Source organism: Nerophis ophidion, linkage group LG13 (genome assembly GCF_033978795.1).
Source record: "Nerophis ophidion isolate RoL-2023_Sa linkage group LG13, RoL_Noph_v1.0, whole genome shotgun sequence".
Taxonomy (NCBI): domain Eukaryota; kingdom Metazoa; phylum Chordata; class Actinopteri; order Syngnathiformes; family Syngnathidae; genus Nerophis; species Nerophis ophidion.
In genome coordinates, this window is record NC_084623.1 from 20,858,456 (window position 1) to 20,880,380 (window position 21,925).

A 21,925-nucleotide genomic window follows, 5' to 3' on the forward strand; every position below is an offset into this window, starting at 1 on the left:
GGTTGTCTTGAGTTTCCAAAAAATTCTACAACTCTTATTTTTTTTTTTTGTGATAGAGTGATTGGAGCAGGTTTTTGTTGGTCACAAAAAACATTCATGAAGTTTGGTTCTTTCATGAATTTATTATGGGTCTACTGAAGATGTGACCAAATCTGCTGGGTCAAAAGTATACATAAAGCAATGTTAAAGGCCTACTGAAACCCACTACTACCGACCAATACGGCCTTTTTAGTTTACTAAATTGCAATTTTAAATTTCCCGAGAGTTTCTTGTTGAAAATGTCGCGGAATGATGACGCGTACGCCTGACGTCACGGAATGTAAGGAAATATTAGCGCTGCACCACTCGTGGCTAAAAGTCGTCTGCTTTAACCGCATAATAACACAGTATTTTGGACATCTGTGTTGCTGAATCTTTTGTAATTTGTTCAATTAATAATGGAGACTATAAAGAACAATGCTGTTGGTGGAAAGCGGTGGATTGCAGCTGTCTTTAGCACTGAGACACAGCCGGAGTTTCTTTGTTTGTTGTGAAGCAGAGCGGTCAAGCGAACATGTTTTCTCTACGTCAACCAGCATGTTTTTGGATGGGGAAATTGTGATATTTATCTTACCAGAGAAATCAGTTGAGCTTGGCTCCTCGGCTTCTCTCTGAGACACTGCGTGTTCACCGCAGCCATCTGACCTCGAGGTATATCTTTAAAATCTTTAAAATCTCACTAAAACACTATTAAAACAATAAGCAGATAAGCGATCTTCCAGAATGATCCTAGTAAATGTGTCTAATTACATCTGAAACGCTCACACTGCTGCCGCCCGGAGCCGTCGCTTTTTTTTTTTTCCTAGTCCTTCACTATCAATATCCTAACTCACAAATCTTTCATCCTCGCTCAAATTAATGGGGAATTTGTCGCTTTCTCGGTCCGAATTGCTCTTACTGCTGGTGGCTCCCATTATAAACAATGTGAATATGTGTAGAGCCCTACAACTCGTGAGGTCATGCGTACATACTTCCGGTAAAGGCAGGGCTTTTCTTTTAGCGACCAAAAGTTGCAAACTTTATCGTGGATGTTCTCTACTAAATCCTTTCAGCAAAAATATGGCAATATCGCAAAATTATCAAGTATGACACATAGAATGGACCTGCTATTCCCGTTTGAATAAGAAAATCTCATTTCAGAAGGCCTTTAATATTTGGTTACATTTCCCTTGGCAGGTTCGACTGAAATAAGGCGGTTTTTGGTAACCATCCACAAGCTTCTGGCAAGCTTCTGGTTGAATTTTGGACCACTCCTCTTGATACAATTGGTGCAGTTCAGCTAAATACGTTGGTTTTCTGACAAGGACTTGTTTCTTCAGCATTGGCCACACATTTAAGTCAGGACTTTGGGAAGGCCATTCTAAAACCTTAATTCTAGCCTGATTTAGCCATTCGTTAACCACTTTTGACGTGTGTTTGGGGTCATTGTCCTGTTGGAACACCCAAATGCGCCCAAGACCCATCCTCTGGGCTAATGATTTTAGGTTGTCCTGAAGAATTTGGAAGTAATCTTCCTTTTTCATTGTCCCATTTAAAGCATCAGTTCCATTGGCAGCAAAACTGGACTCACTGGTGACGGTGGCAGAGAAGAGGACTGTTGACAAACTAGTAAGCATCCTGGATGATGCCAGTCACCCTCTGCATAGCGTTATCAGTAGCCAGAGGAGCCTGTTCAGTGCTAGACTGCTTCATCCCAAGTGCAGGACTAAAAGACTCAAGAACTCCTTTGTCCCACACGCCATTAGACTGTACAACTCCTCTCTGGGACGGGGGGCGGGGGGTGCAAGGATGACAGGGGATTCAAAACATTAACAGTGCAATACGTTTTCATAACATGGTCACTACTGCCTACTTTGTCTAGTTATATTCTTATTTTACTGTTATATTGTTTTTCCCATTGTTTTTATTCTTTTTGTAATATTTCTCTATTTTGTTTTCCTTTTAAACCCCCATTATTTACTTTTTACTCTTTTTTAAATTGATCTCAACTCTGTACACTGCTGCTGGAATTTTAATTTTCCTGAAGGAACTCACCTGAAGGAATCAATAAAGTACTATCTATCTATCTATCTATCTATCTATGTAAAACAGGCCCAAAGCATAATAATACCGCCATCATGCTTGAAGGTAGGAATGGTGTTCCTGGGATTAAAGGCCTCACCTTTTCTCCTCCAAACATATTGCTGGGTATTGTGGCCAAACAGCTCAATTTGTATTTCATCTGACCACAGAACTTTCCTCCAGAAGGTTTTGTCTTTGTCCATGTGATTAGATAATTTTTTTTATATATTATATTTTATATAAATTATTTTAATGCAATAATATACATTTTTATGATTACTTAATCACAAATATCAATAACATAAAACTTTATATAATGTATAAAATATTGATATTTCCAATGAAGTTTCTTAGGTTGTTGACATGTGCTGTTTTAGAGCAGGAGTGTCCAAACATTTTTTCCACAAAGTGCTGAATAACAAAAAAAATGTTGATATTTTATTTTTATTTTAAAAATGCCAAAAACCAACACTGACTATATATAGGTAGATTACATATATTTAAGGACAACATTTTGTGTCAGATCTGTGTTATAGGTGACAAAGTGTACTATCATTAGTTGTTGATGTGTGAAAGTGTGGCCAGGGTGCCATTTTCGGACCAAAGCTCGAGTTTTGTTGGCACGCAACATATTGTCGTTAATAAGATTGTAAACATTAAAGAAAAAAAGGACAAAAATACAAAAGATAATGACAAAAAGCTTTACTTTTGATATCAATAACTAATAATAATACCACGTGTCACTTATAACAAACACAAAGCTGACACTAAGTGATGTTTGTAGCATTTTTTATACAAAATTAAAAAATATATCTAAATGTCCCTCACATACTTAGACTTTCAAATTGTGTACCAAATGTTCCGCTTTTTCTAATTTATTATGTCTTTCTTTCTTACGTTTTTTATGTTTTTTTTGGACAAAATATTGCTGGCCAGTAAAACTGGAGCCGCAACCCACAAATGGCCCCCAGGCCGCATTTTTGTCACATTTGCCCTAAAGTTTTCATTCCTCCTAGTTTTCCTGTTATCAGAATTTCTTGCCTGCTTTCTTTTTTTGTTAACCAACTCATTGGCTTAGTGGTTAGAGTGTCCGTCCTGAGATCGGTAGGTTGTGAGTTCAAACTCCAGCCGAGTCATACCAAAGACTATAAAAATGGGACCTATTACCTCCCTCCTGGGCACTTAGCATCAAGGGTTAGAATTGGGGGTTAAATCACCAAAAATTATTCCCGGGCGTGGCACCGCTACTGCCCACTTCTCCCCTCAAATCCCAGGGGGTAATCAAGGGGATGGGTCAAATACGGAGGACAAATTTCACCACACCTAGTGTGTGTGTGACAATCATTGGTACTTTAACCTAACCTTTTGTTTTTGCCAGCGCTAATTTTAATACATTTTTTGTGCAACATTTTTCTGAATAACCACAATTCAGTTATTGTTTTCAGTTGTTAAAGCCAATCATTCACAGCCAAAATGTAAGACCATTCATACATTTTGAGATCACCAAGCTTTGTGTCAAGTGGGATGTCTCTATTTGTAAATATAGCACTCATTTTGTTGAAGTTGTCTCTTGACACAGTAGATCGCTTAATGTGTATTTATTTATTTTTTTGCATCTTCCAGCTGATGTTATTGTGACGCCACAGTACTTCAACTGATCCACTTGAATTGTTTCCACACTTGTGCAGTAGAACAAATTCCACTCGTATAATCTGTAAGGAAAATTCTAAACATGAAATGAAAATTCACCAAAAAATACGTTTTAACTTATCAATCGATCTTGCATTTTGTTACAGGCTTTGTAAAAACATCTGGAGTCATGTCTCATGTTGGAGAATGTATCACATTTGGGAAGCCACCTTTAGCGAACCAAACAAAACAACTGGGTGTGAGTTTTCCTTGCCCTTTTGTGGGTTCTTCCGAGGATGTTGTAGTCGTAATGATTTGTGCAGTCCTTTGAGACATTTGTGATTTGGGGCTATATAAATAAACATTGATTGATTGATTGATTGAACTCTGCCTGGTTCAGTGTAATTGCGGCCCGTACACCATGGGTGGCTAATAATCAAATATTTTATGGCAATCTTGAATCCCACTCGACAATAAATAAAATAACGGTGGACACCCTGGGGCTAACAAACTTTCAGTACCATTTCAGATGGACAGGGAGGTTTATTTTACTGTAGCTTCTATCAGCTGTTTAAAAAAGAACAAGGACTTTGGTCATCATTAGCAATCCCTTTATTCAAACCAACCATCAGCAAGAATGTAGCAAGCAGAACAATAACAAGTAATCACTTTTAATCAATTTATTTTATTAAATTGATTGGTTTTTTTTCTTGTTTTTTGGGAGGGTCAGTGCATGTGCCTCACAGGGAAGGTCCTGGGTTCGATCCCGGGCTCAGGGTCTTTCTCCCCGTGACTGCTTGGGTTCCCTCCGGGTACTCCGGCTTCCTCTTACCTCCAAAGACATGCACCCGGGCAACACTAAAGTGTCCCTAGTGTGTGAATGTGAGTGAGAATGTTGTTTATCTGTGTTGACCCTGCTAGGAGTGGCGACCTGTCCAGGGTGTACCACGCTTACCGGCCGAATTCAGCTGAGATAGGCTTCAGCCCCCCTCGCGACCCCAAAAGGGACAAGCGGTAGGAAATGGATGGATGGATGGATGATGGGTTTTTTGACAGTCAAAATGTCAGTTGTCTCCCTCACATGCATGGACACAGCTGTCCAAGCTCATCCTTCCCACGGTTATGACATCACAAACCATTATACTAAACAGAATGCACACAGAACATCAGGGTTTCATCACGTTTGACTTTTCACATCCAGCCAGGAAAAAGACGTTGTTGTACCACGCACGCACGCACATGCACGCAAGATTTCAAGTGTTAGGAAAAAACCATGTTCCATTTTTTTCACAGAGCCAAAAAAGGGCGTCACGGCAAAGTCTGATTCCTTACTCAAATGACTCACATGAACATGCCTTCATTCACAATTTACCCACTTGTGTTTCCTATATGTTGGGTGGGCGGGTCTGCAGCCTGAATGGGAGGATATAAAAAAGATACAAGTACACAACTCCAGGTAGGTAAAAAACCATGTCAGCGGAAACAAGAGAATAACCTACCAATACAGCTCCACAGGAAATGAATAGCGATTCAAGACCTTTGCATACCAGTCTGAGAAGTGTTGACCATGTCGGCATCAGGCTCCAACTCTGCATCACGGTGAGGTGGCCTACAGAGCTTCAAATGCCTCATTGCGTCCTTCCTTTTTATGGTGGTCTTGATGCAGAATGGACAATGGAAATGACTACTGTTTCCACTCTTGCAGGGCTTGTGGCATTTGGTTATCAAGAACTCTATGAAGAAACAAAAAATGGTGTGTGCTTACCCTATAGGACAGGGGTCGGGAACCTTTTTGCCTGAGAGAGCCAAGAAGCCAAATATTTTAAAATGGATTTCCGTAAGAGCCGTAAAATATTTTTTTTAACACTGAACACAACTAAACGCGTGCATTTTTAAGTAAGACCAACATTTCTAGAGTATAATAGGTCTCTTATTCTTTGTAACAACATTGTTATTCTGAAACTAACTGTGGAGGGGGCGTGGCCTGCGGGCCTGCAGCGAAGCAGGGTGTTGTCAGAATCGGCCTCGAAATCAGCGACAGGTGCGTGGACGGCCCACCTGGGCCTTGTTATCTAATCACCTGTCGCTCTGTTATAAGCAGCAGCCAGGAGGAGAGACAGGGTTTGGGCTGAAGCCAGAGCACAAGCGAGAACGAAAGAGAAAAATACAATTGCTGGAAAGCAACTGAGAGACTTATTGAAAAATAAAACAATATTGTAACCTTGAAACAGAATCTCATGTCGGTGCTTGGTGGTCTGAAGAACCCCCAGGAGGGCAAGCCCCACGCGAACCAATAATAAATAACTTCTTACCATCAACGCAACTTCTTGAACAGGTGCGGTAGAAAACGGATGGATGGATTAAAAATGCACGAGAATGTTTTGTATTTTGAACATTATTTTTAAACACTGTGATTACAAGTGGAATTATTCATTACTTATTGTGTTAAGCAGAGTCAGCTCAGATTTACCTGAGAGCCGGATGCAGTCATCAAAAGAGCCACATCTGGCTCGCGAGCCATAGGTTCCCTACCCCTGCTGTTGGATATAGCAACTACAAACCCCATTTCCATATGAGTTGGGAAATTGTGTTAGATGTAAATATAAACGGAATACAATGATTTACAAATCCTTTTCAACCCATCTTCAATTGAATGCACTACAAAGACAAGATATTTGATGTTCAAACTCATAAACTTTATTTCTTTTTGCAAATATTAATTAACTTAGAATATCATGGATGCAACACGTGCCAAAGTAGTTGGGAAAGGGCATGTTCACCACTGTGTTACATCACCTTTCCTTTTAACAACACTCAATAAATGTTTGGGAACTGAGGAAAGTAATTGTTGAAGCTTTGAAAGTGGAATTATTTCCCATTCTTGTTTCATGTAGAGCTTCAGTCGTATTTTACGCTTCATAATGCGCCACACATTTTCGATGGGAGACAGGTCTGGACTGCGGCGGGCCAGGAAAGTACCTGGACTCATTTTTTACGAAGCCACACCGTTGTAATAATAATAATAATAATAATGGATTAGATTTATATTGCGCTTTTCTATTGTTAGATACTCAAAGCGCTCACAGAGAAGTGGGAACCCATCATTCATTCACACCTGGTGGTGGTAAATGATAAATGATAAATGGGTTGTACTTGTATAGCGCTTTTCTACCTTCAAGGTACTCAAAGCGCTTTGACACTACTTCCACATTTACCCATTCACACACACATTCACACACTGATGGTGGGAGCTGCCATGCAAGGCGCTAACCAGCACCCATCAGGAGCAAGGGTGAAGTGTCTTGCTCAGTACACAACGGACGTGACAAGATTGGTACTAGGTGGGGATTGAACCAGGGACCCTCGGGTTGCGCACGGCCACTCTACCACTGCGCCACAGCTGCCCTGGGGTAGACTGACGGAAGCGTGGCTGCCAGTTTGCGCCTACGGCCCCTCCGACCACCACCAATCATTCATTCATCATTCATTCACCGGTGTGAGCGGCACCGGGGGCAAGGGCGAAGTGTCCTGCCCAAGGACACAACGGCAGCGATTTGGATGTTAATAGGTGGGAAGCAAACCTGCAACCCTCAGGTTTCTGGCACGGCCGCTCTACCCACTACGCCATGCCGCCCCGTAACACTTGTCTTGCTGAAATAAGCAGCGTCCATGATAACGTTGCTTGGATGACAAAATACTGTATGTTGCTCCAAAACCTGTATGGAGCATTCAGCATTAATGGTGCCTTCACAGATGTGTAAGTTACCCATGCCTCGGGCACTAATGCACCCCTATACCATCACAGATGCTGGCTTTTGAACTTTGCACCTATAACACTCCGAATTTTCCTCTTTGTTCTCGAGGACACCACATCCTCTGTTTCCAAATATAATTTGAAATGTGAACTCCTCAGACCACAGAACACCTTTCTATGTTGCATCAGTCCATCTTAGATGAGCTCGGGCCCAACCAAGCCGGCGGTGTTTCAGGATAATTTTGATAAATGGGCTTGGCTTTGCATAGTAGAGTTTTAACTTGCACTTACAGATGTAGCGACGAACTGTAGTTACTGACAGTGGTTTTCTGAAGTGTTCCTGAGCCCATGGGGTGATATCCTTTACACACTCATGTCACTTTTTGATGCAGTACCGCCTGAGGGATCAAAAGTCTGTAATATCATCGCTTATGTGCAGTGATTTTTTCCAGATTCTCTGAACTTTTTGATTATTTTACGGACCGTAGATTTTAAAATCTCTAAATTCCTTGCAATAGCTCGTTGAGAAATCTTGTTTTAAAACTGATCGACAATTTGCTTACAAAGTGGTGACCCACACCCCATCCTTGTTTGTGAATTACTTAGCATTTCATGGAAGCTACTTTTATACCCACTCATGGGACCCAACTGTTCCCAATTAGCCTGCAAACCTGTGGGATGTTCCATATATATGTTTGATGAGCATTCCTCATCTTTATCAGTATTTATTGCCACCTTTCCCAACTTCTTTGTCACGTGTTGCTGGCATCAAATTCTAAAGTTAATGATTATTTGCACAAAAAAAAATGTTTGTCGGTTTGAAAATCAAATATGTTGTCTTTGTAACATATTCAACTGAATGTGGGTTGAAAAAGATTCGCAAATCATTGTATTCCGTTTATATTTACATCTAACACAATTTCCCAACTCATATGGAAACGGGGTTTGTAGTATGTAAAGGTATTACAATTGGTAAGTTTAATAAGAAGTAGGGGTGCAACTGTACAGGTAACCTACGGAATGATCCACACCTCGGTTTTTGGTTCTGATTCTGTAAATTCGTTCCCCTCTCAAAAGTCCGTATTTTGTTTCTCAAGAAAATCTGAATTCTGTAGTAAACATAGTATGGTGTACTGAATAGGGGTGGGACAATCTATGGATTCTTCGATGCTAAACGATTCAATTGGAAAGTGGACGATCCTGATTTAGGGACACAATGATAAACCGGTTTTACTATTGTTTGCTATTTAAAACGTCACGCCGGTTACTTAATCACACAGGCTTTACTAAACTGTGTGTTTCAGTCCTCCTCACTCACTATAAATGCAATGCATGCACACCTATCGAGAGACACGCTAGTATGCTACATTAGCTTAAAAACGTCAGCAGGACAAAGCTTTGAACTATATCCACCCCAAGAAAGCTGAAGAACATGGGAACATTTTGGGTGTTAAAAAATTACAAGGGAGTAATTGAAGGCGTTGGCTTACCTATTTTGCAAATCCTGCCAAAAGAAAGTTGCAGCTAAAAGATCTAATACATCCAATATTTTGCAGCTTTACACACCAAAGTAAAGGTAAGACATAATTTAGTTGGTAAAAGATATGTGTACGGAGTAAGGATGTATAGTGTTAGGATTTTGTAAATACCAGTACTGATATTTCTTATTGATACTGTTATGGGTACTTTATGTAATTGGTGTATATGGGGATGTGAAAAAATGCATTTTTACTACCATTATAATTAGAAAAAGAGGTTATACACCACCAACATCATGTAATATCTAACAGCAGGGAAGTCTTTTATCAACACTTGCTTTTTTAAGTGTCATACAAGTCAACTAAGTGTGCAGTGCAAGGTGCATTGCAGTTGTTACGGCATCATCTTGTAAAGACCACTCCTGTCCATCACTGTGTTTCGGTTAACTACAATTACACTCAGCTGGAAACAGACCTTTTACACATATCATAAAAATTATGTAATACAAATCACAACCGGTTAGCATGTTAGGTGGGTGTGCATTTTGTAGCACTGTTATTTGTGTTTTTGATTCACACGGACGTGTTCAGGTGACAGACAGGAGGCCATATTGAGTGTCGATAGCTACCGATGTATGTGTCTCTGTGTAATGTATCACAGCGCCATGTGGTGACGTCACACGGCGACGAGAGACCTGTCAGCTGATGCTATCTTGCTTCAAAACAACTTCAATGGATTATAATATTACTTAAATGTTTTACTTTTTTGAGTGGATCAATATTGACCTGTGGATGACAGGATCACGAGATAACAGTTGATGAAATGCGATAGCGGCGGTCGTGAGTGAAGCACGTTCACTTCAAACTGACACTAACTCTTCTTAGTGACTTTTGTTAAGGAAGTATTGTTGTGTTACACAACTTTTGTGAGGTGTTGCTCCCCTATTTGTGATTATTCCAAGCTGATTTGTTATGCGTAACAGGGGCAGCTGAAATGAATGTGACAGCGTATTATAACTACAACGGTCAGTTGGATAAAGAAAAATACCGATAGCTGTATCATTTGTCCAGAATCCTAACTGTCCTCCTGGATTGTACAAATTAGGAACTGGTTCCAAAAATACCAAAACTCGGTATACATCCCTAATAGATAGTACCGGTATTTTTTGATACTGGTTCACTGTTTTTTTTCCCAAAATTGTGCAGTCAAAATTAGGATTGTGATTAAAATGGTATTAATTATGCAGCCCTAAGGGAGAGGCACAACAATGATCGGACATTATGTTTTGAAGAGGGCTTTTTCCTACTCTGGGAAGGCACGCTTGCGTACAAACACGTATACACAAGCGCTGTGGACAATAAGATGTATTGTCCCGTGTAGGGTGGAACAAATAGTCCAGTGTTCATAGAGTACCGTTGCATCCCTACTAAGCAGTTGTTACAAGCAAACAAAAGATAATTGCTAAAGCAAATACATTTGAAATCACTAACCTTCATGTTGGATGGCGTTTTTTACATGGACCTCCATGTGCTGCAAAAGTTTTGCCTTACACCGAGGCTTGTACATCGAGGTGGGGCAAATGGGACAATGATGTTTGGTACAGCACACCGTGCATCGTGTCACCTGCGGTATTCTATTCTTTTTGAAGACACTAACGTGTACCTAAAAGAAAATCACAGAAAGAAACCATTAGTCTGCAACCACAGATTGTTCAGGGTAAAGTTAGCTTATATTCTTTAACAAATGTTAGGCCTGGGCGATATGGCCAAAGAATAGTAATGTTTGATTCACTAATTTTTACAGAAACCAATTCATACAAAGGGCATAGGTAATTCAAAACAAGTTTCGCTTTTACTTGGTCGAAAGCTAGTAGTTTGAAAAGAGACAAGCAATGCCATAACTTGCAGACTAGATGGCATGAACATGCACTGCATTTTAATTCAGAAATGGGGACCCTCCACATTTACAGTACCAATTCCTGAAACTGGTACCAATTTTCTGTACTGGTACTTGTGTGTGTGTTAATAAATGTTAATTGTTTAATAATAAAACAACATTTTAATGTAACATTGAATAATAGTCAATTATGATACATCTCATTTGCAGGTAATACAAAGTAGACTTTGCAGGTAGTTGCAATTCCAAGACATTAGATGGCAGTACTGTGTAAACTACGGTGTGTCTCCGAGGTATGAATTTTAGTTTTTGCCATAAAACTGCCGTTGTATGTACATCCATCCATCCTTTTTCTACCGCTTATTGCCCTTTAGGGTCGCAGGGGTGCTGGTGCGTATCCCAGCTACAATCGGGCGGAAGGCGGCGTACACCCTGGACAAGTCGCCACCTCATCGAAGGGCCAACACAGATAGACGGACAACATTCACAATCACATTCACACACTAGGGCCAATTTAGTGTTGCCAATCAACCTATCCCCAGTTGCATGTTTTTGGAAGTGGGAGGAAGCCGGAGTGACCGGAGGGAACCCACGCATTCACGGGGAGGACATGCAAACTCCACACGGAGAGATCCTGACTACTCAGGACCTTCGTGTTGTGAGGCAGACGCACTAACCCCTCTGCCGCCTACCGTATTTTTCGGACTATAAGTCGCAATTTTTTTCATTGTTTAGCAGGGTTGCGACTTACACTCAGGAGCGACTTAATAATTTCACACATAACACATTACCGTAAAATATCAAATAATATTATTTAGCTCATTAACATAAGAGACTAGACGTATAGGATTTCATGGGATTTAGCTATTAGGAGTGACAGATTGTTTGGTAAACGTATAGCATGTTCTATGTTATAGTTATTTGAATGACTCTTACCATAATATGTTACGTTAACATAGCAGGCACCTTCTCAGTTGGTTATTTATGCGTCATATAACGTACACTTATTTAGCCTGTTGTTCACTATTCTTTATTTATTTTAAATTGCCTTTCAAATGTCTATTCTTGGTGTTGGATTTTATCAAATACATTTCCCCCAAAAATGTGACTTATACTCCAGTGCGACTTATATATGTTTTTTTCCTTCTTTTTTATGCATTTTCAGCAGTTGCGACTTATACTCCGAAAAATACGGTACATGCAAATTTACATGTAAATGTGTTATACATGTATAGCGCTTTTCTGCCTTTTTTTAAGGACCCAAAGCCGTTTGACACTATTTCCACATTCACCCATTCACACACACTCACACACTGATGGCGGGAGCTGCCATGCAAAGCGCTAACCAGGGCCCATCATGAGCAAGGGTTAAGTGTCTTGCTCAAAGACACAACAGACGTGACTAGGATGGTAGAAGGTGGGGATTGAACCCAACATAGCCTTATGTTGCACTGTAAAAAGTGTTTATACTACATCTGTCTTGAATAAAATACTTCTGTTAACAAAAAGGAAGCATTGCACATTGTATGCAAATACATAAACTCCGACAATTAGGAGGGGGTGTTACGTTTTACTAAGTGGATAACCGCAGGCTTTTCAACTTACGATAAATGATTCCACCACAGTAAACTGTGTTTTAGCTGGAGTTAGTTTGTTGTTGCGGTCTTTTTTGCCTTATAAATAATTGCATTCCCCCCACTCGGCTACATGATTTGGTTTCAGATGCTGTAATAAGTTTATTAAGCTGCTGCCTAAAGCAAACTTAGCACTGTGCGGTCAACTTGTTCGGCGGGTTTTGCAGCAAATGTAAACATCTGACGAGGGGTGAGAAAACTGTTAAACTTATCGCTATCATTTGCGGTAGCATTCGCCACGTTGTTATTATGTGTGTGAATCTCAACTAAGGAGATTAGGGGGAGGGCAGATGCTACGGAAGCGCAAGAAAACATTGATTTGATTTTTTTTTAAATCGTAACAAAAAACTTGGGTTAATTGTTAAAAAAATACACATCCATCCGTCCATTTTGTAAAACTAATTGCACGGTACAGGGTTTCCCCCGGATTGCCAATATACCTGTGGCGGAAGAAGCGTGGCCAATAAGACGTCATCATATAAATTATACGATGATGTTGTGTCCTTGTGATATTGGGTTTGACTATAAAGCGCTTTGAGTCACAAGAGAAAAGCGCTATATAAATATAATTCACTTCACATTATTAGTCAGACAAAAACCAGTCAAGCATTGCCCCACATTGGGCGCAATTTTTACCTAATCAGTGGCCCAGTGGTTAGAGTGTCCGCCCTGAGATAGGTAGGTTGTGAGTTCAAACCGTGGCCGAGTCATACCAAAAACTATAAAAATGGGACCCATTACCTCCCTGCTTGGCACTCAGCATCAAAGGTTGGAATTGGGGGTTGAATTACCAAAAATTATTCTCGGGCGTGGCACCGCTGCTGCCTACTACTCCCCTCACCTCCCAGGAGGTGCACAAGAGTCTGGGTCAAATGCAGAGGACAAATTTCACCACACCTAGTGTGTGTGACAATCATTGGCCCAAAAAAAGTCTGCAAGCTGTAGAGCATTTTCTATTTGGGCTTCAGTACTATGGAATGCTCTCCGGGTAACAGTACAAGATGCTACCTCAGTAGAAGCATTTAAGTCCCATCTTAAAACTCATTTGTATACGTTAGCCTTTTTGGACCAGTCAATCGGCCTTTTATTTTATTTTCTGCTCTGCCCCTCTCTCCCTTGTGGAAGGGGGAGCACAGATCCGGTAGCCATGGATGAAGTGCTGGCTGTCCAGAGTCGGGACCTGGGGTGGATCGCTCGCCTGTGCATGGGTTGGGGACATCTCTGCGCTGCTGGCCCGTATCCACTCGGGATGGTCTCCCGTTGGCCCCACTATGGACTGGACTCTCACTATTATGTTAGATCCACAATTGACTGGACTTTCACACAGTGGTCGGGAACCTTTTTGGCTGAGAGAGCCATGAAAGCCAAATATTTTAAAACGGATTTCCGTGAGAGCCATACAATATTTTTTAACACTAAATAAAACTAAATGCGAGCATTTTTAAGTAAGACCCACATTTTTCAAGTATATTAAGTCTCTTATGTTGGGAAGGGGCAGCACAGTGGTTGAGGGGTTAGTGCGTCTGCCTCACAATATGAAGGTCCTGAGAAGTCCTGGGTTCAATCCCGGGCTCGGGATCTTTCTGTGTGGAATTTGCATGTTTTCCTCGTGATTGCGTGGGTTCCCTCCGGGTACTCTGGCTTCCTCCCACTTCCAAAGACATGCACCTGGGGATAGGTTGATTGGCAACACAAAATTTTCCCTAGTGTGTGAATGTGAGTGTGAATGTTGTCTGTCTATCTGTGTTGGCCCTGTGATGAGGAGGCGACTTGTCCAGGGTATACCCCGCCCTCCACCAGATTACAGATGAGATAGGCACCAGTTCCCCCCGCGACCCCAAAGGGAATAAGCGGTAGAAAATGGATGGATGGATGTTGGGATGGTATAGCTCGGTTGGTAGAGTGGCCGTGCCAGCAACTTGAGGTTTCCGGGTTCGATCCCCACTTCCGCCAACCTAGTCACTGCTGTTGTGTCCTTGGGCAAGACACTTTACCTCCCAGTGCCACCCACACTGGTTTAAATGTAACTTAGACATTGGGTTTCACTATGTAAAGCGCAAGTGATGAGGGGTCGACTTGTCCAGGGTGTACACCACCTTCCGTCCGATTGTAGCTGAGATAGGCTCCAGCACCCCCTGCGACCCCGAAGGGAATAAGCACTAGGAAATGGATGGATGGATATGTGAAGCGCTTTGAGTCACTAGAGAAAAGTGCTATATGAATATAATTCACTTCACTAATTCTTTTTAATAACATTGTTATTCGGAAGCTAACCACTAATAAATAAAATATTTCTTACCATCATGGCGACTTCTTGAACAGGTGTGGTGGAAACGGATGGATTGAAATGCATGAGAAAGTTTTATATTTTCCACATTATTTTTAGCACTGTGATTACCAGCGGAATTATTCATTACTTATCCTGTTAAGCAATGTCAGATAAGATTTATCTGAGAGCCAGATGCAGTCATCTAAAGAGACACATCTTGCTCCAGAGCCATAGGTTCCCTACCCCTGTGCTAGACCCACTCAACGTCCATTGCATCCGGTCTCCCATCTTCAAAGTTTCTCATTGTCATTCTCATTGACATCCCACTGGGTTGAGTTTTTCCTTGACCTTATGTGGGATCTGAACCAAGGATGTTGTTGTGGCTTGTGGAGCCCTTTGAGACACTTGTGATTTAAAAGCCTACTGAAATTAGATTTTCTTATTCAAACGGGGATAGCAGGTCCATTCTATGTGTCATACTTAATCATTTCACGATATTGCCATATTTTTGCTGAAATTATTTAGTAGAAAACATCCACGATAAAGTTTGCAACTTTTGGTCGCTAACAGAAAAGCTCTGCCTTTACCGGAAGTCGCAGACGATGACGTCACCCGTTGATGGCTCCTCACATCTTCACATTGTTTTTAATGGGAGCCTCCAACAAAAAGAGCTACTTGGACCGAGAAAACGACAATTTGCCCATTAATTTGAGCGAGTATGAATGATTCGTGTTTGAGGATATTGATAAGCGACGGACTAGAAAAAAAAAAAAAATCAAGTAAAAAAATATATAAAATACGTGATTGCATTGGGACGGATTCAGATGTTTTTAGACACATTTACTAAGATAATTCTGGGAAATCCCTTATCTTTCTATTGTGTTGCTAGTGTTTTAGTGAGTTTAATATTACCTGATAGTCGGAAGGGTGTATCCACGGATGTGTTGACGCCAGTGTCTGATGGAAGTCGACGGCAGCTGTACGGACGGCACAAGCTCAGCTGATCTCTGGTAAGTGGCGACCTTTTACCACAAGTTTCTCACCAAAAACTGCTGGTTGACATTGGGTCAGGATCCATGTTCGCTTGACCGCTCTGATCCATAGTAAAGCTTCACCTCCGGGAATTTTAAACAAGGAATCACCATGTCTTTGTGTGGCTAAAGGCTAAAGCTTCCCAACTCCATCTTTCTACTTTGACTTCTCCAATATTAATTGAACAAATTGCAAAAGATTCAGCAACACAAATGTCCAAAATAATGTGTAATTATGCGGGTAAAGCAGACAACTTTTAACTGTGTGTGTGCGCAGCGCTAATATTTCTTAACAGTCCGTGACGTCATGCGTACACGTCATCATTACGCGACGTTTTCAACAGGACACTTCGCGGGAAATTTAAAATTGCAATTTAGTAAACTAAAAAGGCCATATTGGCATGTGTTGCAACGTTATTATTTCATCATTGATATATAAACTATCAGACTGCGTGGTCGATAGTATTGGGTTTCAGTAGGCCTTTAGGGCTATATAAATAAACATTGATTGATTACTTGACTTTAACTTTAACAGTACAGCCAAAATCTATAATCTTTGCATTCCGAGACTCCCTTAAAGGCCTACTGAAACCCTCTACTACCCACCACGCAGTCTGATAGTTTATATATCAATGATGAAATATTAACATTGCAACACATGCCAATACGGCCTTTTTAATTTACTAAATTACAATTTAAAATTTCCCGTGAGTTTTGTCTTGGAAACGTGTAATGATGACGTGTACGCAAGACGTCACGCGTTTTTAGGAAGTATGAGCGCTACGCACATACACAGCTAAATTTCGTCTGCTTTAACGGCATAAATACACAGTATTTTGGAGATCTGTGTTGCTGAATCTTTTGCAATTTGTTCAATTAATATTGGAGAAGTCCCAGTAGAACGATGGAGTTGGGAAGCTTTAGCCTTTAGCCACACAAACACACGGTGATTCCTTGTTTAAAATTCACGGAGGTGAAAATTTACTTTGGATCAGAGCGTGGTCAAGCGAACATGAATCCAGACCAAATGTCAACCAGCAAGTGTCGGTGAGAAAATTGTGGTTAAAAAGTCGCTTCTTACCGGAGAAAAGCTGAGCTTGTGCCTTCCATGCAGCTGCCGTCGACTTCCCTGAGACTTTGGCGTCAACACACTCATGGAAACACCCTTCCGACTATCAGGTACTATCAAACTCACTAAAACACTTGCAACACAATAGAAAGATAAGGGATTTCCCAGAATTATCCTAGTAAATGTGTTTAAAACATCGGAATCCGTACCAATGCAATTGCGTTTTTTTTTTAACTCTTTTTTTTTTTTCTAGTCCGTCGCTATCAATATCCTCAAACGCAAATCTTTCATCCTCGCTCAAATTAATGGGGAAATTGTCGTTTTCTCGATCCGAATAGCTCTTTTTGTTGGAGGCTCCCATTAAAATCAATGTGAATATGTGAGGAGCCATCAACATGTGACGTCATCGTCTGCGACTTCCGGTAGAGGCAGGGCTTTTCTCTTAGCACCGAAAGTTGCGAACATTATCGTGGATGTTCTCTACTAAATCCTTTCAGCAAAAATATGGCAATATCGCGAAATGATCAAGTATGACACATAGAATGGACCTGCTATCCCTGTTTAAATGAGAAAATCTCATTTCAGTAGGCCTTTAATATTTCATCATTGATATATAAACTATCAGACTGCGTGGTCGGTAGTAGTGGGTTTCAGTGGGCCTTTAGGGCTATATAAATAAACATTGATTGATTGCGTGACTTTAACTTTAACAGTACAGCCAACATCTATGATCTTTGCATTCCTAGACTCCCGTCATGAAAATAATTTGCAATTATTGATTTGTTTTAGCCTCTGAATTTACCGTTTGATTCGCCTCGGCATGAGACGGGAGGATCCGGGGACCAGCCGGGCCTCTCCGAGATGCAGGCTTACCTCCGCCACTTGCCACCGTACAGTCGTAGGTCCTCAGTGCCACCTTGAACTCGCCGAATGTCATCGTCGCGCCACTTTGTCTGACGTAAAGGTCAAGCGGCTTGAACGTGTCAGGCAAGCCTTTCAGAATCACCGAAATCAACAGCGCATCGCTCAAAGTCCCCTCGGCATTGTGTAAATCGGTAATTAGAGTCTGTGCGCGGAGAAGATAATCACTCACGCTCTCGCTCGCAGCTTTCCGTAGTGACGTCAGCTTCATGTAGAGGCGAATCACCCGCTCGTTCCCTTTACCGACATAATGCTCTCGCAGTATCCGCAACGCTTTTCTCCCGTCGTCAGCCGCTTCTCTCATAACCAGCGACAGGCTTCTGTGGTCTAAAACGTTAGTCAACTCGGCGTAGGCGTCCTCGTTTTTCTTGGCGTCGTCTTCAATCCCGTCTTGTGGCTCCCTTAGCACGGCGTCGTCTTCACTCCCGTCTTGTGGCTTCCTTAGCACGGTGGCTTTTAGGCCGAGCAGACGCAAGTGCCCCAGAAACTTCGCTTCCCACAGCTCGTAATTATTCACATTTCCATCGAAACATAATCGATGCCGTCGGCCTCCGACTTCTCTTGTGGCCATATAACGTGTTGTTGTCGTCATTTTAAAGATATTTGGGGGGAAAAAACCTAATAACTTTTCTACTTCTGGAGGTACAAAAACAAGTGGCTACCCGGAAGTCATCTGACTAACTTCCGCATTTCTTCTTCGCCTTCTCTATTTATTTATTTGTATTTTTTTAATGTTTATTTCTAAATTTCAACAATTACAAACAGTAAGTCAAACAACAATATAAAACATTATGAAAACAGTATAAAACAGCGCCAGGGGGTTGTAAATTCAAAATAACAAAAATAGAATACAAAAAAAGCTTCACGGTGGCAGAGGGGTTATTGCGTCTGCCTCACAATACGAAGTTCCTGCAGTCCTGGGTTCAAATCCAGGCTCGGGATCTTTCTGTGTGGAGGTTGCATGTTCTCCCCGTGAATGCGTGGGTTCCCTCCGGGTACTCCGGCTTCCTCCCACTTCCAAAGACATGCACCTGGGGATAGGTTGATTGGCAACACTAAATTGGGCCTAGTGTGTGAATGTGAGTGTGAATGTTGTCTGTCTATCTGTGTTGGCCCTGCGATGAGGTGGCGACTTGTCCAGGGTGTACCCCGCCTTCCGCCCGATTGTAGCTGAGATAGGCGCCAGCGCCCCCGGCGAACCCAAAAAGGGAATAAGCGGTAGAAAATGCATGGATGGATGGAATTCAAAAAATATATATATAATAAACAAAGTGCAAAGCCATAGGCTCATTCAGTTTCATTAAACAACTTAAATTTGGAACACAGCATCATCGTTTTCACAGCTTTTTTGTTTTTAGAGGTAGAGAGTGTTTTATTGTAAAGTTCAAAATCTTTTTTAAAGGCACAAAAGATAGGTCGGGTATTAAGAAACTTACATTTATGAATATAAAACTTAGCCAATAAAACAATGAGGTTGCAAAGTTAGAATTCCTTTTCAAATTTTTGTTCATACAGTGTAACACCAAAAATCACATCTTTAAAGCAAAGCACAAATTTGTCATAAATATTGTCCAGGATGAAGCGACAGATGCCCTGCCATAGTGATCGAGTGTTTTCAAAACAAGTGGTCAACAGTCTCTTGGTGCATGTTGCAAAAGGTGCAGGTAACATCGATGTCCTTCTTGTATTTAACCATTACAGTCTTTACAGGGTAATAACGATGAATGATTTTAAATGATATTTCGTCTTCTTTGGTTTCTAGCAGGCTAGACGCATCATAGACGTAATGCTGCCATCCACAGGTTTCTATCAGAGTTTTTCAGCATCGGCAGCCTTTCGAAGGCATTTTAAAGGCCGACTGAAATGAGATTTTCTTATTTAAACGGGGATAGCAGGTCCATTCTATGTGTCATACTTGATCATTTCGCGATATTGCCATATTTTTGCTGAAAGGATTTAGTAGAGAACATCCGCGATAAAGTTCGCAACTTTCGGTGCTAAGAGAAAAGCCCTGCCTCTACCGGTAGTCGCAGACGATGATGTCACATGTTTGATGGTTCCTCACATATTTACATTGTTTTTAATGGGAGCTTCCAACAAAAAGTGCTATCCGGACCGAGAAAACGACAATTTCCCCATTAATTTGAGCGAGGATGAAAGATTCGTGTTTGAGGATATTGATAGCGACGGACTAGAAAGAAAAAAAAAAACGCGATTTCATTGGGACGGATTCCGATGTTTTTAGACACATTTACTAGGTTAATTCTGGGAAATCCCTTATCTTTCTATTGTGTTGCTAGTGTTTTAGTGAGTTTAATATTACCTGATAGTCGGAAGGGTGTGTCCACGGGTGTCTTGAGGCCAGTGTCTCAGGGGAATGGACGGCACAAGCTCAGCTTTTCTCCGGTAAGAACTGACTTTTTAACCACAATTTTCTCACCGAAACCTGCTGGTTGACATGTGGTCGGGATCCATGTTCTCTTGACTGCGCTCTGATCCATAGGAAAGTTTCACCTCCAGGAATTTTAAACAAGGAATCACTGTGTGTTTGTGTGACTAAAGGCTAAAGCTTCCCAACTCCATCTTTCTACTGTGACTTCTCCAATATTAATTGAACAAATTGCAAAATATTCAGCAACACAGATGTCCAAAAAACTGTATAATTATGCCGTTAAAGAAGACGACATTTAGCTGTGTGTGTGTGCAGCGCTCATACTTCCTAAAAACCTGTGACGTCTTGCAATACACGTCATCATTACACGACGTTTCGAAGACGAAACTCCCGGAAATATTAAAATTGTAATTTATTAAACTAAAAAGGTCGTATTGGCATGTGTTGCAATGTTACTATTTCATCATTGATATATAAACTATCAGACTGTGTGGTCGGTAATAGTGGGTTTCAGTAGGCCTTTAACGCTGTAAGTTTGCTCCCAGTGCCACCCACACTTGTTTAAATGTAACTTAGATATTGGGTTTCACTATGTAAAAGCGCTTTGAGTCATTCGAAAAAAGCGCTATATAAATATAATTCACTTCAAATATTTTTAGTGCCGTGTTTTTGTTTCCATTTTCTGACAGTTTTGCATGGCTGTTTCTCGTTATTGTGTTTATTGCAAACTGTAAGAATATGGTCACGTGTGCATTCTCCACCATCATCGCCAGCTCTTTATTTAGTGCAGTGCCTCAGCCTACATATTATATACATCACAGTGTCCCTCCTTCCCATTTTAAAGCCATGTGTGTGTGTTTGATATTGGGTTGCAATAAAAAAAATAAAACCATCCCTTTCTCAGCTGTAACCACTCTTTATGCCACATTTTAACAAGTTCTTGCTTTATTAAACTCTTGCATTCCACACTTCCGTACTGTATTTCATATTACATTTCTGTTTAACACCTTTTTTGCTGCCTTGTCATCCCCCTGTACGGTCACGCGGGTTGGCACCCCAACCCCGGCATTCTACCAAGCATCATCATCGCTTCACTAATTACTTCTAGCCTCACTCTTCCAACCCTTCAGTGCCATCAGTACTGTTGCTGAATCTGAGCATATAACTGCTTTTTGTGGCTTAATGTCCTCCACCCACCCAAGAGTCCTAAAATAGCTACAAGTTATATTGTAAATACTGATCATTTGTTCGAAACTCTCTTGCCATGCTGTAAAGTTGTAACTATTGCTACCCTTCCAGTAGTAATATATTTTACGAACTGGTCGGATTTGCTTGTAATCTGGCCATTTGTCATTCAGATGTTTCTGAGCTGGCAGTCGTCTAAATGCACAACTCAGTCATGTTTTTCTTTGATTTCTTTAATTCCGTGATTATCATCCGCTTCTTTTTCTTATGTCCTTCACACTCAATTTTTCTGTTCCCATATTTGGAAAAACAAAGTTATGTCAATCTTTAGCTATAAGAAAATAGAATATAATAGAATAGAATAGAATGGACTTTATTGTCATTATATTTGCATATAACGAGATTAAAGACTCCAACTTAAGGTGCGGTAGTGGGAACATTTATGGGGTGAAATAAATAACACAAGAGGTAATAAAGGAAAAACTGACAATTGAAAAATAATAAGCAATCCTGTACAATATACAAAACACTATAGAAATACAAAATACTGTACAATATACAGAACA

At 40.9% G+C, this 21,925-nt stretch overlaps 1 protein-coding gene and 1 long non-coding RNA gene across 7 annotated transcripts; one reads left to right on the forward strand and one right to left on the reverse strand.

Moving 5' to 3' along the window:
• Positions 1–4,326: 4,326 nt before the first annotated feature.
• Positions 4,327–18,475, reverse strand: LOC133564329 (uncharacterized). 6 transcript variants are annotated; one of them, XR_009809273.1, is made up of 4 exons: positions 17,664–18,475; positions 10,453–10,624; positions 5,277–5,385; positions 4,327–5,142 (listed from the first exon to the last, which is right to left on the reverse strand). XR_009809273.1 is itself a non-coding variant. In XM_061918548.1 (4 exons), exons 1-4 carry the CDS (start codon positions 18,372–18,374, stop codon positions 5,087–5,089), a joined length of 1,125 nt encoding a protein of 374 aa, XP_061774532.1. In that variant the 5' UTR covers positions 18,375–18,475; the 3' UTR covers positions 4,327–5,086. The 6 variants fall into 6 exon arrangements, 4 of the variants coding, with proteins under 4 accessions (XP_061774532.1, XP_061774535.1, XP_061774533.1 ...); XR_009809272.1 differs by having other exon boundaries at positions 5,229–5,385; XM_061918548.1 differs by having other exon boundaries at positions 5,277–5,462.
• Positions 8,753–12,360, forward strand: LOC133564331 (uncharacterized). Its single transcript, XR_009809274.1, has 3 exons — positions 8,753–9,059; positions 11,069–11,151; positions 11,233–12,360. It is a non-coding gene; the product is annotated as an uncharacterized LOC133564331 (long non-coding RNA).
• Positions 18,476–21,925: the final 3,450 nt, after the last annotated feature.

Excerpts from the sequence above, each read along its gene's own strand:
- LOC133564329 (XM_061918548.1), bottom strand. The coding sequence starts at position 18,374 with ATGACGACAACAACACGTTATATGGCCACAAGAGAAGTCGGAGGCCGA. Across the intron at positions 5,463-10,452 it reads AAACGCCATCCAACATGAAG|AGTTCTTGATAACCAAATGC; the intron begins GTTAGTGATTTC and ends GTTTCTTCATAG. Across the intron at positions 5,143-5,276 it reads GGTCAACACTTCTCAGACTG|GCTGCAGACCCGCCCACCCA; the intron begins GTATGCAAAGGT and ends CCTCCCATTCAG.